This window comes from Gymnoscopelus braueri (genome assembly GCF_963280865.1).
Source record: "Gymnoscopelus braueri genome assembly, chromosome: 16".
NCBI classification, from domain to species: Eukaryota; Metazoa; Chordata; class Actinopteri; order Myctophiformes; family Myctophidae; genus Gymnoscopelus; species Gymnoscopelus braueri.
The window spans coordinates 42,918,454-42,942,196 of record NC_137616.1 but is presented as its reverse complement, the minus strand read 5'-3'; the positions used below and the strand labels follow the sequence as shown (position 1 = coordinate 42,942,196).

Here is a 23,743-nt window from a genome sequence, read left to right as displayed (position 1 = left end):
ACAACATCGAAACCATCTTTTAACCACATGAACCCTAGGCGTCCCTATATTCTGGGCATATAGGCGTGTAGGTGAACTTGAGAACTTTGAGAACCACTGACATCCAGTACAGTACGTTGGCCCGCTAGCGAAGCAAAGAGAGACACATGAGGCAGGTGAGGATAGCAGAATAAAAGGAGAGTGGAGCAGGGGATGATAGGATAGAGAAAAGAGGAGAGAAGAGATATCAAGACAAGGGACAGAGTGGTCTGTTTCGATGCCAAGAGAGAGGCCAGGACACAGCGTAGTACTGTGATAGTGTCAGTATCACCCTACCTTGTCAGAATGCCTGCATTGTTACCCCGGCACGTGAATGTGAATGAAAAGTGTCACTTTACCGCTGACAGCTGCGTCATGACAAGCGCTTATTATCGACAAAATGCTTAAAATACAAAATAGTGTCACAAGAGACATGTGGGATTGTCTTGTTGTTGTGTGTGTGTGTGTGTGTGTGTGTGTGTGTGTGTGTGTGTGTGTGTGTGTGTGTGTGTGTGTGTGTGTGTGTGTGTGTGTGTGTGTGTGTGTGTGTGTGTGTGTGTGTGTGTGTGTGTGTGTGCCCCAGTTGAGGTTGGGTCTAGAGCAGTGGTTCTCAAAGTGGGGTGGGGGGGGGGGGATTTTCCAGGGGGTCCCCAGCAAAAGTAGTTAACATTGCATCACAATCATTTTAACCACTTTATCCATTTATACGTTACGATATAAATGGTATAGATATCTGGATACGATCTACAAGCTGGCAACGCATCACTTTGTGCCGCACTGTGAACTTGTACATCTGTTATTTTTCACATCATTCAATTCGGGGGGGGCCCTCGACATGAAAAGGTTTGAGAACCAACTGGTCTAGAGCAGGGTCTTCAACGTTTTTCAGCCGAAGGACCCCCTAGCTGAAAGAGAGATGAAGCAGAGACCCCCTCTACATTGTATAGAATTGTATTTTCATTGATTTCATAGACCAACACCAAACCTCTTTGCCGAAAATAGCAGATCTACAAACGCCTCGCATTGTAGATCTGCTATTTTTGGCATAAGTTATCTTCAGAATAGGGATAATAGGGTTCAAGTGGTTATTGTAAAAAAAAAAAAAGAATCACACATCCAATCACACAAAGATTTGTCTCTCTTTAGTAACTCTGAGGACCCCCTAGGGGTCCCGGACCCCCTATTGAAGACCCCTGTTGAGAGAGCTATTTATATCCTATATAGTGGGGGAGCGGCGAGCATGTCTGTCTTTACTGGTGGAGAGAGTGTGGCGTGACACACGTGTGAAGTTGTGAGGCCATTCAACTGTTCAATGAAGTCAACGCTTCCTCTGAGGAATGGTGGTGTGACTAAGAGAAAGGTGAAACATATCTCTGCATGGAGATGGAATGTCCGACTAGAATGCCAGTCAAAGTACAGTAGCATAACAACGGTCATTGTGGGCTTAGGGGCATTGGTTCACAAAGTGGGGTCCGGGGACCCCCAGGGGTCCTTGGCAGGGTACCAGGGGGTCCCCAGCTAAATAAGTGAATATAGCAGTCACAATCATTTTAACCACTTTGACCACTATTTTATACCTTGGCTATTCAAAAATAGCAGATATACCAGCTCATAGCGTGGCACCGAGTGACTGATTTCAGTTATTTGGATCCCATAGAAGTCAGCATGTCTGCTATGGTGGAAGCATGTTGCACAGTGAAAATAGCCAATCTACAAGTCTACTCAGTCTATTCAGTCTAATCTACAAGTCTAATCAGTCTGCTTGTAGATAGCCTGTTTTCACTGTGCCACATGCTTCCATTAGCAGACATGCTGACTTCTAATGGAATCCAACTGACTGAAATCACCGGCTTCGAGTGCTATCAATGCATTGAAGGGAGATTATCGCGTTTTTATCAGACCATTCAATGGGCGAGTAGGCGACATACATTCATTGGGCGTAATCAGGAGCTACTGACCTACTCAGAGGCGGAGCAGTCCCCACGACATGATTTACCATTCTGACTGTGCCTATCGGTACATAACTCGAACGGCGCCGAGTAGGCGCCGAGTCTTGATAACACCCAATGAATGGTCTGATAAATCGTGGGTAGGTCAGTCGCCTACTTCGCCCATTCAATTGTCTGATAAAACATGATAATCTCCCATTCAATGCATTGATAGCATTCGAATGGGGTGTGAAATCAGCCGTGGCGACTGAGAACTTTAATCCATGTATTCCTGGCCGTTCTCGGCGTGCAACACCATCACACTATGGCAGTGGTTCTCAAACTTTTTCATGTCAAGGACCCCCAAAATTATATGTATTTGGCCGCGGACCCCCCCCCCCCTCTCCATCTCAAACATATTGTTCCAAGCCCCCATAAGCAAAGATTAAAGTTAAAACTAATAAGTGTATCAAAAATAAACAAGATCCAATAAAACAAGAGCTCGTACAAATAATTGACACCATGCATTTAGTAATGTAACGGCCACCACTAGTTACAGTGCAGTAAATTACCTGGTGATGCACTGTGTAAGTATGTATGGGGGCGGCAGTGGCTCAGGGGTAGAGTGGCCGGTAGCCGTGAGGTTTCCAGTTCGATCCCGGGCTCCCCCAGAAGAGTTAGTGTCGAAGTGTCCTTGAGCAAGACGCTGAATCCGGCGTATGAATGTGTGTGTGAATGTAATGCACAATCGCTGCATCGCTTTGGATAGAAGCGCTATATAAATGCACCATTTATAATGACGTAAATGTGAGTGAGTATCAGGAAATGACGTAAAAGTGAGTGAGTATTAGGAAATGGTTCCATAATCAATTGCATGTGTCTGCTTGCTCCATAAGTTGCAATGAATCAGTTAACATGAGTTTAATAAGGAAGGTTAAGAGAACAGAATAAGGGCAACCATGGGAAAGGAATAGATCAGTGGTTCTCAATCTTTTTTTTTATATCTCTGGACCACTAGCATATCTCAGTTAAATAATAACTGTTACGGGCTTGATTTAATTCACCTCGAATTAACAAATTAAATTAAGACCTTAACAGTCATTATTTAATAGAGCTTTTTCCCCCCACACCACGCCCATATCCCCCCTCCCAACACAACAGCCAGTGGTCCCCAGGTTGATCCTCAGTCAGGGTGGTGGTCCCTGGTTCATAATCAGTTGAAAACCCCTGATCTATATGAACAGTTGTGCATAGATGCCAGCCTAGCTCCACAAGTAAAACCAGAATCATCAGGCCATAATTGATAGCCTAATTTGTTACATGTAGACCATGGGTTTTCAACCGATTATGAACCAGGGACCACCACCCTGACTGAGAATCAACCTGGGGACCACTGTTGTGTTTGGGGGGGGGGGGATATGGGCGTGGTGTGGGGGGAAAAGCTTGAAATTAAATAATGACTGTTAAGGGCTTAATTTAATTTGTTAATTCGAGGTGAATAAAATCAAGCCCTTAAAAGGGATATTTCACTTTCAAAAAAACTTTTGGTCATTGTATCGTCTACTCAGGCTTTTGTGAGCCCCCCAGACCGTTTTTAAGTTGCTTGATTTAGTATTTAGATATTTGATAATCATTCTATCAGACACGCCCCCTTCCTATACAAACCCATTACAACTTCAAACTCCATTTTTAACCTGTTAGATTCATAGAAAACACCCGTCCTTGGTTCTGCTGACTCACCCTGCCCTCCTAATACGTGAGGGGCCGTGTTTTTTCCATTACTTTTTTCATTTCTTTTATTAATTTCTTTTAATGTATTTAATTTTTTTCATTTTCCAAAAAAAATATTAAAAATAAATGAAAAAAGTTATCGAAAAAACACGGCCCCCTCGTGTATTAGGAGGGCAGGGTGAGTCACCAGAACCAAGGACGTTTTTTGACGAATCTAACATAAAATGGAGTTATAATGGAGTTATAATGGGTTTGTATAGGAAGGGGGCGTGTCTGATAAAATGAATATCAAATATCTAGATACTGAATCAAGCAACTTAAAAATGGTCTGGGGGGTTCACAAAAGCCTGAGTAGACGATAAAATGACCAAAAGTTTTTTTGAAAGTGAAATATCCCTTTAACAGTCATTATTTAACTGAGATATGCTAGTGGTCCAAGAGCTCAGAAAAGATTGAGAACCATTGATCCATTCCTTTCCCATGGTTGCCCTTATTCTGTTCTCTTAACCTTCCATATTAAACTCATGTTAACTGATTCATTGCAACATATGTATGAGCAAGCACATGCGATTGATATGGGCACATTTCCTACTAATGATGTCTCAACCAGGTAAAACGGTACAGTATCCCTTGAGATTCTAACTCCCATTTCTGTGGAAGTTCTCGACATCCGACTTCCAAGTAACTGACAACATTGATGCGTCATCATACATCATACTGTTTCTCAACTAGTGGTCGATAAAATAAAATAATACAAATCTTCACTTTCCTACATTACTAAATGCATGGTCAGGGACCACATGCAATACATTCACGGACCACCAGTGGTCCAAGGACCACCAGTTGAAAAACCCAAGATGTAGGCAACAGTGTAGTCACGGTAGTTAATAATTAAAAGGGCAGAGTGACAAAAGTTGTAAACGACTGACTACCGAATACTCAACTTTCTTCAATCTGACCAGGATTCAATGGGTTTCCCACATGTAAGTTGAGAACACTGTCCATTCTGCTGCCACTACAGACACTACACTGTGCATTTAGCAAGACTGACTACTACAGTAATGATCTAATCAATGTGGAAAGCAAAACATCAGACATATTATCAGTTTTAAATGTCATGTTGTTGTATTTGATGGGGAGGGTTAGGGGTGTCAAGAACTCAAGATACACTAATTTCACGATACGTATTACATACATGATGTTGGGCATATGATATCGATATGATACATTATTAATGTTCTTTTCTCATGTATCATCAACATTGGCCATCATCTTTAGTTTAAAATAACAATTATAAAGCACTTTAAAAATCAATTACAAAGTGCTTTGTACACACAAATAAATACATTTGTGCAAGCTTAAGGGAGAAGTGAAGTTCTCACTAACTATAAACCCATTGCTTCAGAGGACAGATAGACACTAATATAAGAAATATAATATAATATAATATAACACTGCATAACTATAAATTCCACAAACCTCATATTTTTGGCATCTGTACTTTACCAACCAAGTGCAGCCTAGTTATTTCCAACAGCTCAAAAAAAATCTATAATACCAGATACAGTATAATACCATGTAAACCATCTTAGATTATATGTAGGCCTATTTGAGAGTGCAGAGGCATAATTGCTTTGATGCGTGTCACATTAACGAGCGTCAACGAGCATCAGCTGACACACAATACCTCCCCTCTGCAGTGCTTTAAACTGAAAGTGACTGGAGTCTGTTTCATTTATCTCCAAAATACCTTGAATATGATGGAAGACATGATTAATAATTACTGTGATTATGATAAGCTTTACATTTCATATCATACACCAGTAAGAACTCCTATAACTTTCACCGGCAAAAATAAGTTGTATATATTTTTTTTATTAAAAGAATAATTAAAACAATATTACGATACAGTTTGACATCATGACAATACCTATTGTCACATTTTAATACCACGATAGGCTATATCGTGGGACAATATATTGTGACACTCCTATAGGCGGGGAGGGTTAATCTTTTTTTTTTAATCACTTGGGGAGGGTCATTTTTAAAAAAAAATTGTCAAAGGGAGGGTCATGGCATTTTAGATTAGGGCACATACATTTCCTCCAGGGGTACCCTTCTTTAAAAATCGACCTGTCCCTAAGTAAACATTTGAGTACTTTTTCCACCACTGCAGGCTACACAGTGCGTTGCTCCCAAAAAGCACGTAGCCTGTGCTTTATACGTATCCGTTGGTTCTCAATGGGACTGGAAAACCAGTTGATCCCAGTCTGAATCCGGTTGGAAACACAGCTTGAGTTTCAGGGACACCTCTACGTGCGCACAGGCCCTCACACAATGACCTGCTTGGAAAAGAACACAATCAAGCCTCAAGCCTCAGCTGTTCTGTAGCCGCCAGTAGTCTTTCAACCCGCAAGCTGTTGGCTCACTGCGATGAAAATAGCCAGGCATCCCAGACTCTCTGTGCTCTCTCTCTGTGTGTGTGTGTGTGTGTGTGTGTGTGTGTGTGTGTGTGTGTGTGTGTGTGTGTGTGTGTGTGTGTGTGTGTGTGTGTGTGTGTGTGTGTACTTGTATTACCATACTTGTGAGAGCTGAGGGCCAAATGTCCCTACAACCACAAGTATAGTAGAATTTGAGAAATGGACATCGTGAGGCCATCCTGGTCCTCAAAAGAGAAATGGTTGTTTTGCGGCTTTAAAATAATTTTACCGCTAGGCTTTTACAATTAGGAAAAAGATTCAGGTTGGGGTTAGACATTTAGAGGTTAGGCTCAGTAGTGTCACGCACCGAAAATAGCCGATCAACAAGCTCACAGCATGTCACAGCACGACCCCTTGTGAGCTTGTAGATCGGCTATTTTCGGCTTCAGTTTAATAGGGTTAAAAACGGCCCATTCTTCTTTTTAGAGCATGCATAAAAATCGGCCATTTAAAATGTTGATGCCCTCACAAGTATAGTAACACAAACGTGTGTGTGTGTGTGTGTGTGAGTGTGTGTTTGTGTGTGTGCGTGTGTGTACTGTACACACAAAATCTGGTGCCAGCTACTTGACCCTTGTGTTGCCACCGTGCAGGCTAGCTCATGCTTTGTTTTTGGTAATGCCCTTCACTTGCTCCAGTCTAAATGTCAAAGACAGAGCAGATTATATTTAAAGTGTGACTCTGCAGGAGCCGCCCATCTACAGTAGAAGAGGGTCTATCTCGTCTGTGCGTGTCGTGTGTCTGTCTGTATATCTCACAAACTGCTGGACACTTCCAGTAGACCACATGGGTACCTCCACTATACACATTATGTTTTATACCATTTGAATATATTAACTATAATGTTATTCAAATTCAATAGGTCTCTGTTCTGGCTGAAGCCTTGTCCATTCATTGCTTAATCACTGGACAGTGTAGAGTATAGACTACCACAGAGATGTGGGAAGGATTTCATCATCACATCAAATCTTTCAGTGAAGAGCTGTTGTCTTAGAGCAAGGGGTCTTCAACAGGGGGTCCGGGACCCCTAGGGGGTCCTCAAAAGATACTGCAGGGGGATCTTTGTGAGCTAGGGACTTTACTATTTTATTTTTTACATTAACCACTTGAACCCTTGCATCCCTATTCTGGGGGGAACAAAATAGCAGATCTACAAGCTCACAACGCGTCGCAGACGAGTTGTGAGCTTGTAGATCTGCTATTTTCAAAAGATTTTTATACATTTGAAAACTTCTGCATAATGAGTACTTTCTACTTTTGGTACTTTAAGTACATTTTGATGCCAATACTTTTGTACTTTTACTCAAGTACATTTTGAATTCCGGACTTTTACTTAGAGTATTTCTACATTGCAGTATTGAAACTTTTACTTAAGTAAAAAACAAAATGCTATTTTCCCACCACTGCCCACTTCCAATTCTACGTGCAATAGAGCACCGAAGTCCTGACGTGACTCGTTCATCCCCAGGTTTGCGGAAGTAATTTCTCTATGGAGAATAACATTGGGTCATCTTAGAATCGTCTCATATAAGAATTGTGGTCCAAAAATAAACACTGCGTGTCGGCGTTATTGTCAGGGAGGGGGTTCTGTATCGTTTATGATAGTCAGTCACTTATATTTGATACAGTCTGTTTCTGGCGAAAATGTAACTAATTCGGCGGAAGTAACATTAGCGTTTTCTCACCGTCAGTTGATGCTTCATATCCATAAGAGTCAACACGCCGGGGTCATTTGTTTATTTTTGGAACACAGTTCTTATTTGACGCGATATTAAATACGTCTATGGGATTCAGAACGGGGGTGGAAAACTGCGAACCAGGTAGACAAACAAAGGATGTGTAAATGACGTCAGACTTCGGCGGTCTATACGTGACACTTTTAGTGCGTGCAAAACATGACACACTCTTTTCAGTGTGATCATCAAAATGGGACAGAGACACTCCCATCCAATGAGTCATTTTCCATTTAGAATAGATCATATTAATGAAAAAGCACAACTTCACACAGAAATCAGGTAAACGTTTTATAGACATTGTGCATAACTGTATATAGGCTTTAGTTATGCACAATGCCTGTAAAACTTTTTTCCATATATACATGTGTGCAAATAATTAGAATCAGATATGCCACATGGCTTTGGAATCATGTTAGCCTTGGATCAAGACTGAGATTGTTTTATGGATTCTGAATATACAAGTGCATCTCTACTCCAAACAGACAGTATGGGAAAGTGTCCAAGATTACTGTCATAGTAGCTCTGGTCCATAGCGTTAGAAGGAGTTCTAATGCTATGGACCAGAGCTACTGTCATAGACCTATGGCAGCAGTAGGTCTTTCTTGTCTTTCTTGTCCCAAGGCTACAACCATAGGCTATGTTCTGTAGTTTGCAATTACGTTGTTATTCTTCACGTAGGCAACGCATACACTGTAGTCCTATATATCGTTTCCGAGGGGACTATTTTTTTTTATGGGTCGCCAGTAAATATCAAATTTTTTCCCCGTTTCCTACATTTAAGATCTATTTCAAAAGATTTTAAAAAGTAAAAAAAAAAAAGTAAGAACTTTTCATCAATTAAAAACAATTCCAAAATTTTTCAAAAGTATTTCATGAATAAAATAAAAATATTTTCCGTAAATAAGTAAACAATAACGGTTAAGAAGTAGTGAAAATAGCAGCTCAGAATAGATAGATCTAATCTTTTCAAATAGTTTGGGTCCCCCTGTGGGCAAATATCTGATTTCTCTTTTGGGTCTTTCTTGAGCTAAAACGTTTGGGAGTTTGGGAACCAGTGATATAAACGACAGCTTAAAGGTGTCTCAGTCACAATAACAAGTTCGTCATAAAGTAAAGAACTAGATCTAGATCCACAGCGGCCATAACATCCTGATAGACGTTGTGTTCACGCTTCACAGGCAGCACGCTGTGTCTAGCCGCTGTCTGCAACGCATTGATTCATTCTGATCCATGCAACGGGGATCAGCCTGGTATCACGATCCACAAACAGATCCATGATCAAAACATACAAACACTCAAGTCACAGTATAAAAACACCAACATGCTAAACACATGCATGTTTATCCACCTGTCAAACACTTACCAGCTGTTTGTTGTTGTTGTTGTTGTTGTTCGCCCTTCAATCTGCTGCTTGTTTTGCACACAACTCTTTCCAGCGAGGTGAAGAAGGGGAGGTGGGTGTGGATCTCTGCTGCAGTGTTTCTATTATTAGTATTACAGCACACTAAATCATATTAATGAGAGGATAGATACCAACATTTGGGTATGTTTCCTTCCCCACAGTCGCCCTTGACTCAGTGTTTTTCGTCCCCAAACTGTTGCGATCCCTCCTTCCTCCACCATGAGGACACTGAGAGGAGAGAAGTTACTAACTTTACACAGCAACCCTGCAGAGCCCTACCTGATTAAAGTTACATCATTACAATGTGCAGCCCTGTTTTAGATTGCTTGATTGCTTGATTGATTGCTTGATTGATTGCTTGATTGATTGATTGATTGATTGATTGATTGATTGATTGAATACTTTAGTAACAGTTTGCAAATAGTACAGTGGTAAGATTATACAATGATGCTAAAAGGATAACACAACTAGAAAAAGCGCTCCCCGGAGCACAGGTCAGGTAGGTTATTGTGGGCCAGCAATGTTCGGAATTCGCCAATCAGGATGGAATGTGAGAAATAAGTCATATCACTCCTGCAAACTTTAAATGTCGATCTTAGCCAATCAGGATGGAGGAGTAACTCTGAAGGAGTTATCAAAAAATGTGTTTTACAGAAGTCGGCCTCCTGGTGGCGCTATAAAAGGCAGATGTGAAAAATGCAGGGCAAAGGGTTTTCATTGGCCTCTAGGGAGAATGCATAATAAAGTTTTACACAGATCGGTCCAGATATAGGTAAAAACACGAATTGGCCTGTTACAGCGCCACCATAAGGCTGATTTGAACATTTCTTCACATTTCTAACATTTCTTTCCTCGGTCTAGTGGGAATGTGCGTGCAAAATTTTGTTCAAAGCGGAGCACTCCTGCAAACTTTGGAAGCCAATCTTATCCAATCAGGAATATGAAAAATCTGAAAGAACCGTTTTGTTTAATGAGTGTAGAGTTACAGATACTGTGTACCGATTTGCGTGATGTTGTTGACAAGATCTGTAGGAGTGCTGTCAATTTCTTTTGTGCAAAAATCTGCAACCCGTTGGCGCTATAACAGGCCGGTCTGAAAAATTCGGGGCAGAGGTTCTGCTCTGACATCCAGGGAGTGTGTGTGCACAGTTTCGCTGCGAATGGCCCAACGGTGCCGGAGATTAGCTGGTCACAGACACACCCACAAGGTATTTCCCCCCCCCATTGTGGTCCTGTCCTGTGTATTCAATTAATTTTAATTTTAAGGACTCCCATGGAGTCCTATGATGCTGGAGAGACAGGGAGACTCCTTTTACTGAAAAAACACTATAGCAATGATTACTAATATAGAGCTATTTAACACTTATTTTAACCAAAGAAAATCACTTACCCTACCTTTAAACACATGTCCATTTAGAAACCCCCTCAACAAGGAACCCTGTTAGGGTCCCTGGACCCCACTTTGAGAACCACTGATACACTGTGTGTCCAGTATTTCAATTATTTTTTTTTCAAAACAATATTGTCAACCAAAATGATGTAATAAATAAATAGGAATGACTACATTTCCAACCATATTCCGATATAGTTTTCAATATCATTTTGTGATAATGTATATTATTCAAAAATAGTAGATCTACAACCTCACAACCCATTGCATCCATGACTGAGTTGTGAGCCTGTAGATCAGTTATTTTCACCATTTTAATTTTACACAACAAAAAAACACTATAAACAGCTTCCCATTGACCAAACCCTTGTTATGCACGGCTCTGGGCAGTGAGCTACTGTTCCGCCCACTTAACGTTTCTATTGGTTCAAATTAATATCAACAACGAGGCGTCTGTTGACAAGAGGCGGTAGCTAAAACCGTGACTTCTCATTGGTCAATGTCACAGCCATAACAGTCTGTTTGATGACAGACTGGGATCGGTTGGCTTTCAGTGGTGGAAAATGTATTCAAATATTTTTACTTAAGTGAAAGTATCAATACTGCAATGTAGAAATAGTCTGTTACAAGCAAAACGTATGCGTCGCATCGCGACTCATAAGTACATTTTGAATACTGGATTTGAACTTGTAACAGAGTATTCTACATGATGATAGTATTGATACTTTTACTTAAGTAAGAACATTTGAGTACTTTTTCCACCACTGGTTTATGACACTTGTTTAACTGCTCCATTCCTAAACCAACCCACTGTAAATGTATGGCATGTGTTGCGCAAGTTTTCTTTATATTTGAGTTCTTTCAGGTGAGTTTGAACAACATTCCTGTACAAAACAGGACAAACTGGCTCAAATGCTGAAATCTGTGTATTTGCTGCCCCCTGCCGTTCATATGACAACGTGGCAGCGCCTACTTGTTTAGTGTAGTCTTGTTTTGTGTGTTTTATTTGTAACCCAGGACCGAGTTTAAAACATATCATGGCCAGTGGTGGAAAGTAACTAAGTACATTTACTCAAGTAGCCTACTGTACTTAAGTGCAATTTTGAGGTATTTTTTTCTTTACTGGTCGGAGTATTTCCAATTTTCAATACTTTTACTTCTACTCAAGCTAATAGTTACTTTGCAGATATAAATCATTATTATAAAACAAACATTAACCACTTTAGCCCTATTTAGCTATTTTATACATAGGCTATGTGATACAATTATACATAGGCTCACGTTGTGAGCTTGTAGGTCTGCTATTTTCAAACATTTTAGTACTTTTACTTTTGATACATTAAGTATATTTTGATGCCAATACTTTTGTACTTTTACTCAAGTAACATTTTGAACACAGGCCTTTAACTTGTAACAGGGTATTTTTATATTGTGGTATTTCTACTTTTACTTTAGTAAAATATCTGAGTACTTCTTCCACCAGACCACCACTGATCATTATGGAAGCAAAACAAATGCATTTGAGCTTCACATTTAAAGGCAAATTATCTATTAGCGTTCATAGTCATTATTTTTTCATACAGAGATAATCTTGGCTCAAGAATATTTTGGAGGCCAATTTAAATATGATCTCAATCCAATGTGGATTAAAATAATGAATACATTGTGGGAGCATGTATCTGACCAGTATATTGTCAGTAATTTGTTAGTGTAATTTTGTTTTCTAATGTGCATGATGTAACTGTGCATAGTTGTTGTACTGTAATCAAGGGATCGTTTAGAACAGCTGCTTTGATTAGGTACAGCTGTGATTATAGTCCTGTTGTATATAAAGGCAACTCCGCACCAAACAGACTCGTCCAGACTATTGCAGACTACTCCAGACTGCAACAGACTGGTATTCGGTTGGCAAAAGTTGCCATTTAAGTCTGTCAGCCGACTGGCCATTCATGTGCTAATTTGACTTTTAGCGTGCCAGCGTTGCCAGGTCTGCTTATTATAAGCGACTTTGGGCTTGTTTCCCTGCAAAGCCACTTAGGGATGTTCCCAGCGTTTTTTCTTCACTGACGTGCAGTGGTGTAAAGTAACTAGTACATTTACTCAAGTACTGTACTTAAGTATAATTTTGAGGTACTTTTACTTTACTGGAGTATTTCCAATTGTCTATACTTGTACTCCACAACAATTATTTGAAATGTTTAGTTACTAGTTACTTTGCAGATATAAATCATTATGAAACATACATTAACCTCTTTTGCCCTATTTTATACCTATAAGCTATTTGAAAATAGCAGATCTACAAGCTCACAACGTGTTGCGATGCACGCGTTCTGAGCTTGTAGATCTGCTATTTTCAAACATTTTTGTACTTTTACTTTTGGTACTTTAAGTACATTTTTATACCAATACTTTAGTACTTTTACTCAAGTAAATGTTGAATTCTGGACTTTTACTTGTAACAGACTCAGAGTACATCTATTGCATTCAAGCCTGGAATTTCGTCATTTTAGGGGCAAGGCCACTTGGCCTTTGGTGTTGTAATTTTTTGGAAAGGCCCTGCCCGGTCTTCCTGCCAGGGCAGGAAGGCCATCCAAAAAAATAATAATGATTTTTAAGTCCAAAAATGATTTTTAAGTCCACGGAAATAATGCATTTAACTTGAAGGTTAAGGATCATTGTATTTTAATATATTATAAGAATAGTATAACTATCTGTGAAATATAACCCGTTTATTTCACAAAATAATGTGTTGGCAAATGACCAATATTTAGTTATATAGGTCTCAATATGTCACATTCAGCCCTGGACTTCACTGACTGAAGTAGGGGTCACATTAATCACATTAGATTCACATAATGTATTTTACCCACAATTAATTTTCATTCAAATGAAATGTTAATGAACTTGCACTAATAATGACTTTAGTTGATTTTTCACTCTTTAAAATATAGTATTTCTTAATTATTAATAATTACAGCTTTTTTTTTTTTCACGATTTTTTATTGTTTTTAAATAATAATAAAAAAGGAACATACAAGATTTCCACCCGACAGCCATAATATATAGCCAATATATGGTTCTGTATCAGTATATGAGTCCGTTTTTGCAGATTTCATTCTAATTGGCTACTATGCCTGCATATGAATTTCATGAGCCTGGGTAGGTCACCCTGGCTTGGCGGAGATATGCCCTGTAGCGCACACTCCGCCAGTGATGTAAAGTAACTAAGTACATTTACTCAAGTACTGTACTTAAGTACACTTTTGAGGATTTTTTACTTTACTGGAGTATTTCTAATTTTCAGTACTTTTACTTCTACTCCATACATCTCTGAGGAAAATATTCTACTTTTACACCACTACAATTATTTGAAAACTTTAGTTATTAGTTACTTTGCAGATATAAATTATTACATTATAAAACATACAGTAACCACTTTAGCTCTATTTTATACCTAGGCTATTTGAAAATAGCCGATCTACAAGCTCACAACACGTCGCGAAGCGACGCGTTGTGAGCTTGTAGATCTGCTATTTTCAAACATTTGAGTACTTTTACTTTTGGTACTTTAAGTACATTTTGATACCAATACTTTTGTACTTTTACTCAAGTACTTCTACATTGCAGTATTGATACTTTTACTTAAGTAAAACATTTGAGTACTTTTTCCACCACTGCGCTCCACACAGCAGCAGCAGGTGAAAGCAATTCACTTAAACGAGGGTTGTGTTGCACACCAAAACTGCGCGAAAGTAGGTCAAATCAATCAATCTCTCTCTCTCTCTGGGAGCAACAACGAGAAACAGTGAATGTAGGTTTTCATAGACATGGTCGCTTGTTTCTCTCACATAATCTGGCAACACCGACAGCCCTTTGTTGTCACTGCCACTGCTCTGCCAGTCGGCTAAAAAGCTGAACATGTTCGGTCGGCTCTGGGTCGGCCGAAAAGGTCCCGACGGACCCCCCGACGGACCCCTAACCGACTGGCCGACGCTTCCCGAAGCCAAATCGGCCCAAAGTCGGGCCGATTTGGATTGGTCTGGAGCCAGCTTATAGAGCCAGGGTCGCAATGCTTTGAGTCAGTAAGTGGGTACAAGTGCTGAAGACAGCCCTGAGAATATAGACAAGAATTTTCTTACCGTTTTTGTTTGATGGAGTTTTCACCTTTTTAGGAAACATCTTTAGGTTGAATAAATGAAGAAGTAGACTCTATTCTTTTAGAAACGTGTAAGATCAGTTTGGGGATTTTGGCACCTACATTCATATCTAAACAAATAAATATAAAGGCCTGCCCTTGGCCTGGTAGACTGCAGTGTAAGTTAATTGCCAGGAGAGAGTGCAATAGTGCTTCAACATTCCACAAAATATTATTTAGTTGTAGTTTTAACTTTTTAGCAATTCGTTTTTTGATCAGGGTAACAAATTGAGGGTTTGGGTTGAAGCTGGTTCAGACTGGACAAATCAAGTTATTTCATGTTAGGCCAGCTAATAAGGTTGTGCTGTGCTTGTCATGTGATTGAGCGAGAACAGGCTTATTAAAACATACCAACACCAGTCATGTGACGATGGCCAACAGCAAGTAGGCTTATTAAACACACCAATGAACCTTGTACCAGAGGCTCTCAAAATGTTCATGTTTTTTCTCAGACATTTTCATAATGTGTATTTTGGTCTCCGCGGACCGCCATCTGAAAATGTTGTGCCAGTGTGACCCCCACAAGAGAAGATTTGGGTAATTTCTTTCAAAATTATTCAGCATTTTTCAAAAAAAATAGCAGATCTACAACACAGAAACAAGAGCGAAAATATAACCTCCGCCCTGGTCATTCCGGCCTGGTGGAGATAATTAAGTTGCACAAAAAAAGTAAAACAAATACTTCAAAACAAATCAGAGCCCTGCTCTCCCCCTCTCTCCTTCTCCTCCTCTTCCTTCACACTTCCCCTCCATCAGTCGGATGTTGTTATTGTGGCCAGGTGTGATTTGAATAGCAAATGGCCTTCATGCAAACACAAGTTGACCCAAGATGGAAAAAAAGAAAGAAAAATAGGGTTTACAAATGAATTCAATTTGGTGTGTGCAGATAGCTAGATAGATAGGTAGATCGATAACGGAAGCATTTTGGTCTTATAACATAACTTTATGATCAGATCACAAATATAATATTGCAATGATCAGGGGAACTGGCATCTGTTCCTCTCCACCTGTGTAGCCATACATGCATTATGTTTAAAGGTACAATGCAAATAAATACAGAGGACACAAAAAATAAAAATAAAATCCAGATAGATCCAACTAGAATGCAAAGGAACAGTAAGTGCACATCAGAGAACATCATCAAAAGCCTAAAAGCCTAATTTACACTTGAAAATGCTAGATTTACAAGCTAACCAATAAATTAGGCTCGAGTACTAGACGGTGAACTATGGTTGGTAATAGTTAGAAAGGCACGTGTGGAAGTACAATCTGTTTAATATTTTCATTATCTACTATCACTGCAAATAATGAGGTACACACTCTTAAAGGAATGCCGAAGCATTTTGAACATGTTGTCTATTGCATTTTTTCCCCTAGCCAGAATAGACCTGTCAGTTGTCACAACATCATAAACAATGTTTTGTCCTTCATTATACTAAATATGGCTAATTAACATTGCTAGTAATTTAATTAAAAAAAAGGAGCATTGATAGCTGAAAAGCTAGCTCACAGGCGTTTGAGTAGCCATAAAATAAATTGAATGAAGAAAGCTAATGTATTTTTTTTAAATCTTTTTTTCTTTCTTTTTTGTTTTGTTTCTTTTTTTCTGTGCTGAACGCAACCACTCATGGCATCCCTATTTTGGTGAAGAAATTCAAATGTTTTTTCACATTTTTTGGAAAAATAGCAGATCAAGCTCACAACCTGTGGCGATGTGATGCTTTGTGAGCTTGTAGGTTGGCTATTTCTTTTTAAAAACAGCGTAAGTAACAAATAGGGCTTAATGGCTTAAGTGGCAATACGACTGACTGGTGAATATGACAACAGACTACTATTCAAAATGTTACGGTATCCCGGATCAACTAACACGAGTTATAAATAATAATGGAATGAATTACAAATTAAAAGCAAACTGTCAGAAGGTAACACATGTGCATCAATTTAAAAGTAACAACAAAAAAAAGAACATTTAAGACATTTGAACGCTAAGAACAAAATCCCAAAACAAAAACAGTAGGAACATTATTTTCAGTTGTCTTACTTGGCTTTGTAACATCAAGGCACCATATAGCTTAAATAATGTCATTGACAACATTGTTCATGGCAACAACTGGTCCACTAAGTCTATGAACATTACAATAAAGTTATAAGAAAAAACTCCCAACCTAAACATTGAAGAACCAAAATTACATTGTTAACAGTCACAGCGAAATGTAACCATATAGGGCTGTTCACACTGAGCCCTATAACTATAACTATAACAAACAAATATAGTTTTTAAAAAAGTCAAGTGGATGGCAGAATTCACACCAACTATAAAAACAATACAATGGCCTACGATAGTTATAATTATCGTTATAGTTATAGTGCTCAGCGTGAACGGCCCTTAAAGGAGTAGTTCACCCAAAACATGACTTATTTTATATCAATTACACAATCCATGAAGCCCTGAATTCATGGAGATTTTTTTTTGTTTTTGCCACATCCCTAAGCAAATAATTTGATGACCGGGTGGCTGGTCAGTAGTAAAAACAAAAAAAATCTCCATGAATTCAAGGCTTCACGGGGTGTGTAATTGATAGAATAGATACGATTATTTTGGGGTGAATTACTCTTTTAAGAGTTTGGTCAAAATGTTGCTTGCAGCATCACGTTCATGCATCAGCCTCATGCCACATAACTCAGGTGTGATTGGCTGGGTTAGGGTGAGCTTTATAGCCATACATTATACTGTAGTTAGTAGAACATGCTGTTTTTTTTATGCTGGAACATTTATGGTTTTTAGCCCTCTGCCTACTGCTGCTGCTGTTTGTCACATATAAGAGAAGAAAATGAACCAGGGGGGGGGGGGCTATGGATGGAATCCATGAAAACAGATAAATGCATTGATCTAGTCCAGATGCACCCAAACCTTTTTGCTCTCGAGACCCAAACTAGCGAAAATAGCAGATCTACAAGCACACAACGTGACGTGTTGTGAGCTTGTAGATCTACTATTTTCACTACTTCTGTTTTCATTTCTGAAATGGAAACGAAGACATAAAAAAAAGGGGGTATTTACTCACGACCCATAAAAATGTGTCCCGAGACCCCAGTGTTTGGGAAACACTGATCTACTCCGATGAAAATGCAGTTATAGGTTCCGTTGTTATCCAAGAGAAAAGAAGCTACGCTTACACTGTATACCAATCAGTTGATCTATATTATAGAAGAGCCAGGAAAGCAAGAATTCCCGCCGTAAAGGAATGAGAGGTGTGTCGTGTCCCAGATTCCTGCCCACCACCGTGGCTATTAGCCTGGGGTTTGATTCCTCTGTGGTGCCTCCGACTTGGCCGGGGGGTTTCCAATAAACTAAAGGGGTCTTCAAACGTTTTTTTCAGGCCAAGGACCCCCCTAGCCGAGAGAGAGATGAAGCAGGGACCCCCTCTGTATTGTACAAAATTGTGTTTCAGATTAAACTGTCTTTTTTTTTTTTACTTGGTCTGCTCTTTTTTCCCTCTACTCCTATACCACTTTGCCAAAAAATAGATGATCTACAAGATCTACAAGCTCAAGCACGACGCCTCGCAGCGCGCTTGTAGATCTGCTATTTTTGGCTTAAAGGGATACTTCACTTTCGGGCCGGGGAAACATTTAAAAAATATATTAAAAATAAATGAAAAAAGTTATGGAAAATTCATGGCCCCCTCACGCATTAGAGTGTCCTACTAATGCGTGAGGGGGCCATGAATTTTCCATAACTTTTTTCATTTATTTTTAATATATTTTTTAAATGTTTCCCCGGCCCTAAAGTGAAGTATCCCTTTAACCCATTAATACCTGGAACGCATCTGTGTCACTTTAGATTTCTTTGGCTATTTGAAAATAGCAGATATACAAGCTCATAGCGCGGCACCGAGTGCCGCGCTACGAGCTTGTAGATCTGCTATTTTTGAAAAATCGTGAAAAAAAAATGTTTAGATTTTTTCCCCCAAAAAATTTAAGATTTAGAATTTTTTAAAGAATCGCCTCAGGTCTTAATGGGTTAAGTTCTCCTCAGAAAAGGGATGCTAGGGTTCAAGTGGTTCATGTAAAGAAAAAATCATATCACACAAAGATTTTGGCAGCCCCCCCCCTGTAGTAACTCTACAACCTCCCCCTGTTGAAGACCCCTGAACTTAAATTGTCCGTGTTCTCTGGTGGGAAGTCAGCAGGGGGTCAAAGGTGAGACACACAACACAGCAAAGTAACCCAAGTAAAGTAGAACAGCTCAAAGATTCTTATGCTGAAAATGAACGTGAATGATGGGTCCTAAATGACGGTAAGATGAGAGAGAGAGAGGGGGGGCGGGGGGATCAAGGCTTAAAATTCACAGTAAATCAGAAAATGTCCAGACGGTTCAGCCTAAGACAGCAGGATAGTTTGGGGGGGGGGGGGTTCTGGCCCGTTGGATGGAGTGGGCAAGGCGTTAAGAGTGAGTTATACTTCGTAGTATACGACGTATAGAGTATAACTTATAGGGGGTGTAAGTGATATTTTGCTGTTAAGAAATCTTGTTTTTGTTCAAAGTTTAAAGGTCTACAATCCAACAGAAATCATTGCTATATAGAATGTGTTGTTCGGTATACCAACTGTTTCCAATCAGGAGAGAGTATCCCATACATTTTTTTCCGGTTCCAATTATGTCTGCTAATTTGGGTTTTTTGGTTTCATCACTTCTAATTTAATTTATCCTAGGTGAGTTCTCTCTTCTGATTCGATACAATTGGTATCCCGACATGAAAATGTTATTTCTGTTTAATAAAGAGCTGGATAGAAAGGGGGAGACCCCTGTTACTGAACAAACACTCTATAACAATGACTACTACGGGAACATAGAGCTAATTAACGCTTCAAACAAAATCACTTACAGCACCTTTTAAGCATTACTTTGGGAGCCTCCACATGTCCACATAGGAAGTTGTCCCGTGTAAAATGAACGATGATCGTGAAGTTGTTGTTTTGCGTCCAGAAGTCCATTTGGAGCTTACAGCCTACAGCCTACAAGCTCACGACGCGTCATGTCCGCGTCGTGAGCTCGTCGGTCCGCCATTTACGGCACGCTACGCCTTCACGCGACTCGAGCGTCGATTGAGGCTCAAGGCTCAGTCGTCGTCGTCGTCTCGTTGACCATGTCTGTGATGATGCCGACCACGCCGTCCAGTCCGCACAGGTAGCCGTCCTCCCGGTTGCCTTCCACCCACGTCGACCGGTGGTCGAGCTCCTCGCCTTCGGGGAGAGGCGTGGTTTTCCCAAAGTCAATCATCCAGATCTTCGCCCGTCCTTTGCCGTCGTGGACGAACAGCAGCGAACTGCCGATCACCTGGAGACGGACGGACGGACGGGCAGATAAACAGATGGAAAGGGAAGAGGGACAGGGAGGGACAGAGGGACAAAGGACGGGATGGAAAGTGGGGAAAGATGGAAGGGAATGAATCAGAATGCAGTGATTTATATGGTTTGTTTTAGATACATTTTAGTAAAGCAAGTGTGTGTGTGTGTGTGTGTGTGTGTGTGTGTGTGTGTGTGTGTGTGTGTGTGTGTGTGTGTGTGTGTGTGTGCGCGCGCACGCGAGTATTTGCGCTTCCTTAAGGAGTATGATCCACTTCCTGTTTTGTTGGGTCGCTACTTCCTGTCTAGTATATTTATATATATGTGTGTGTGTGTGTGTGTGTGCGTGTGTACAGTATGTGCGCGTGTTTTCCTTTGTGGTGACGATGAGTGTGAGTGTGAGACAGAGAGTACTGTCTATAAATGATATATTTATAGACAGGTACATGTGGCGCCCAGGTGGCGCCGACACTAAAGTTCCGGCCCACGACCGAAAGACCAGGGGCTTGACTTGACCGCCGAGTGGGGAGGGAGGGTACGTGATGATCTCTGTCACTGCACTGGTGGTCAGGGACACCAGCCGAGTGGCCTTGGGGTTAAGAGTTTCCGCCCTGATATTTGGGAGGTCGGGGGGGTTCGATCCCCGGACGTGTCGTAGTAAAAGACTCAAAGGGTTGGACTAGCGCAGGGGTTCTCAAAAGTTTTCATGTCAAGGACCCCCAAATTGATATTTATTGATAATATGTTGTGCCAGGGACCCCCAGAAGAGAAGATTTATGTTTTAAAAAAATCTGAATTTTCCAAAACGTTTTAGATATTTTACAGATATTTTCCAAAATAGCAGATCTACAAGCTCACAGTGCGTCACTTCGTGCCAAGCTGTGAGCTTGTAGATCTGCTGTTTTTGAATCGTCAACATATAAATGGATAAAGTGGTTTAAATGATTGTGATGCTATGTTAACTATTTAGCTGGGGACCCCCTGGATATCCCCCCCCCCCCCCCCCCCCCCGCAAGGACCCCACTTTGCAAACCAGTGACCCACACCCTCCCGAATGAACCAACCACTAGGGGTCAGCACTCAGCAGGGACAAGGGGTCTACAGTACAGGGGCTCTTGGGAATTGACAGAAAGACTAAATTGGGAGAAATAAATAAAGGGGCAAAAACATGACTAAATAACTAAATAAATAACTTACCTCGTGTGATTTGAAGAAGGAAGATCTCACTAGTGTGTCTCGGATCTCCTGCAGTCTGGTTAGGTAAGCATTCTGTTAGAAACACACACATACACATCCATTTAGCACTGTGTGTGTGTGTGTGTGTGTGTGTGTGTGTGTGTGTGTGTGCGTGTGTGTGTGTGTGTGTGTGTGTGTGTGCACGTGCTTGGGCACAGGGAGTTCCCAAGGACTTCCTTTTTCTACTGGCCCCGGATATTTGAGGTCACATTGTGTGTGTGTGTGTGTGTGTGTGTGTGTGTGTGTGTGTGTGTGTGTGTGTGTGTGTGTGTGTGTGTGTGTGTGTGTGTGTGTGTGTGTGTGTGTGTGTGTGTGTGTGTGTGTGTGTGTGTGTGTGTGTGTGTGTGTGTGTGTGTGTGTGTGTGTGTGTGCGCGTGTGTGTGTGTGTGTGTGAGACAGACCCATGGGGGTTGTGAAAACAGAACAGGGTAGCTACACTTGAAGATCCCACTTCTAGATTAGATTCCTGTTTGTCACCAGGTCAAGGTTGACCTTGAATGCGTGCTCACATGCACGCGTGCGCGCGCTCGCGCACACACACACTTACAGGAACAAAAGTAACTATGGTCACACCCTGAGTGACATCTCACACACACACAGCATCTACACACAAAGCTGCACACGTTGGTTTTGGTAGCTTTCGGGTGCATTCATTCCATAGCCCTTGACCAGCGGTGGAAAGTAACTAAGTACATTTACTTAAGTACTGTACTTAAGTAACATTTTGAGGTATTTCTACTTTACTTGAGTATTTACAATTTCCAATACTTGTACTTCTACTCCACTACATCTCAGAGGCAAATATTGTACTTTTACTCCACTACATTTACTTGAAAACTTTAGTTACTAGTTACTTTTCAGATATAAACTATGATATAATGAAACATAAATTAACCACTTTAAACCTATTTTATACCTAGGCTATTTGAAAAAAAATTGCTTGTAGATCTGCTATTTTCCAATATTTAGTGCTTTTACTTTTGGTACTTTAAGTACATTTTGATGCCAATACTTTTGTACTTTTACTTAAGTAAATGTTGAATTCTGGACTTTTACTTGTAACAGAGTATTTTTATATTGCAGTATTGGTACTTTTACTTAAGTAAAGAATTTGAGTACTTTTTACACCACTGCCCTTGACCTTAACCCATGTCACAGATTTGGCACAAACAAGGGGTTGAACTCGTTCTCCTGCTATGCAACAAAAATGTGGAGTGCCCTACCAACAAGTAGTCAAGGAGTGTAAAACCCTACTCACTTTCAAAACTGCCTTGAAAAAAGACCTTTAGGAGGCTGCCATTCCAACCTGGCCCTTGTCAAAGTCATAACCTATTGTAAACTGTACTTCCATGCAGTGTTGCCAGATTCTGTGAGAGAAACGAGCAACCAGGTCTGGGAAAACCAGCCCAAAAGAAGCGACTATGGGCCACATGAGCACTTTAACATATACATCAGCTATTTGAAAATAGCAGATCTACAAGCTCACAACGCGTCGCGACGCGACGCGTTGTGAGCTTGTAGATCGGCTATTTTCAAATAAAATCCTGCGGGGAAATTATAACAAGCAGACCTGGCAACCGTGCTTCCATGTGCTTTTTCCCTGCAAATCTTCTAGAATAAAGTAATCAATCAATCAAACAGACCCGCAAGTTTACTTTCATCAGGCCACACGGACCCCCATTTCAAAAGATTTTTCTTTTCCTAAGAACACATTATGAAAAGATGTTTCGGTATAAATAAAATTGTCAAAATATAAAAAAATATAATTCTGCAATTGCGTCTTATTTGTTTGTTTTGTCCTTTGTGTTAATGGTACAATAAGATACCAGGGGTTGTGGCTCTTTCGGAGCGGGAACTTTACACTGTTTTTGTATGCTTTTTGTTATTGACCTGTAAGTGAAAATACAAAATAAAGAAACCTTGAACAAAAAATAAATAAATAATATAATTCTACACTATTAGACTATTAGACACTTTTCGTATAGTATAATTGTAATATTGTAATCATTTCAAGTTCATTGAATTATATTTAGATTCATTTGGCTGCGGACCCTCCCCGGAACCCGCTCATAGACCTCCATAGATCCCACTATGCAAACCTTAACCCCAACCACAACCCAAACTACCCTTCAGGTGACCCCGATCAACAGTCACAAACACACACGCAGCGACACATGTATGCACGCACGCACGCACGCACTCACACACACACACACACACACACACACATGCACACGCACACGCACACGCACACACACACGCGCACACGCATACACTT

At 40.3% G+C, this 23,743-nt stretch overlaps 2 protein-coding genes across 6 annotated transcripts in view; both read right to left on the bottom strand.

Annotated features, from left to right (window-relative positions):
* Positions 1–9,505, bottom strand: part of LOC308103561 (atypical kinase COQ8A, mitochondrial-like) — a 38,028-nt gene extending 28,523 nt beyond the window's left edge. Inside the window, exon 1 of one of the 2 annotated variants that reach the window (XM_080453599.1) lies at positions 9,251–9,505. The gene's annotated coding sequence lies outside the window, so the exon portion shown is untranslated. The remainder of the gene's footprint in view (positions 1–9,250) is intronic. The other variant, XM_080453598.1, reaches the window with a different exon arrangement.
* Positions 9,506–18,857: 9,352 nt separating this feature from the next.
* LOC308103135 (inositol-trisphosphate 3-kinase A-like) overlaps positions 18,858–23,743 on the bottom strand; it is a 48,447-nt gene continuing 43,561 nt past the window's right edge. For all 4 annotated transcript variants that reach the window (XM_080452993.1, XM_080452996.1, XM_080452995.1 and 1 more), the window contains 2 exons: positions 21,427–21,498; positions 18,858–20,221 (listed from right to left, as the gene is read on the bottom strand). In XM_080452993.1, the coding sequence (XP_080309119.1) occupies positions 19,997–20,221; positions 21,427–21,498 (297 nt within the window). In that variant the 3' untranslated portion in view covers positions 18,858–19,996. The remainder of the gene's footprint in view (positions 20,222–21,426; positions 21,499–23,743) is intronic.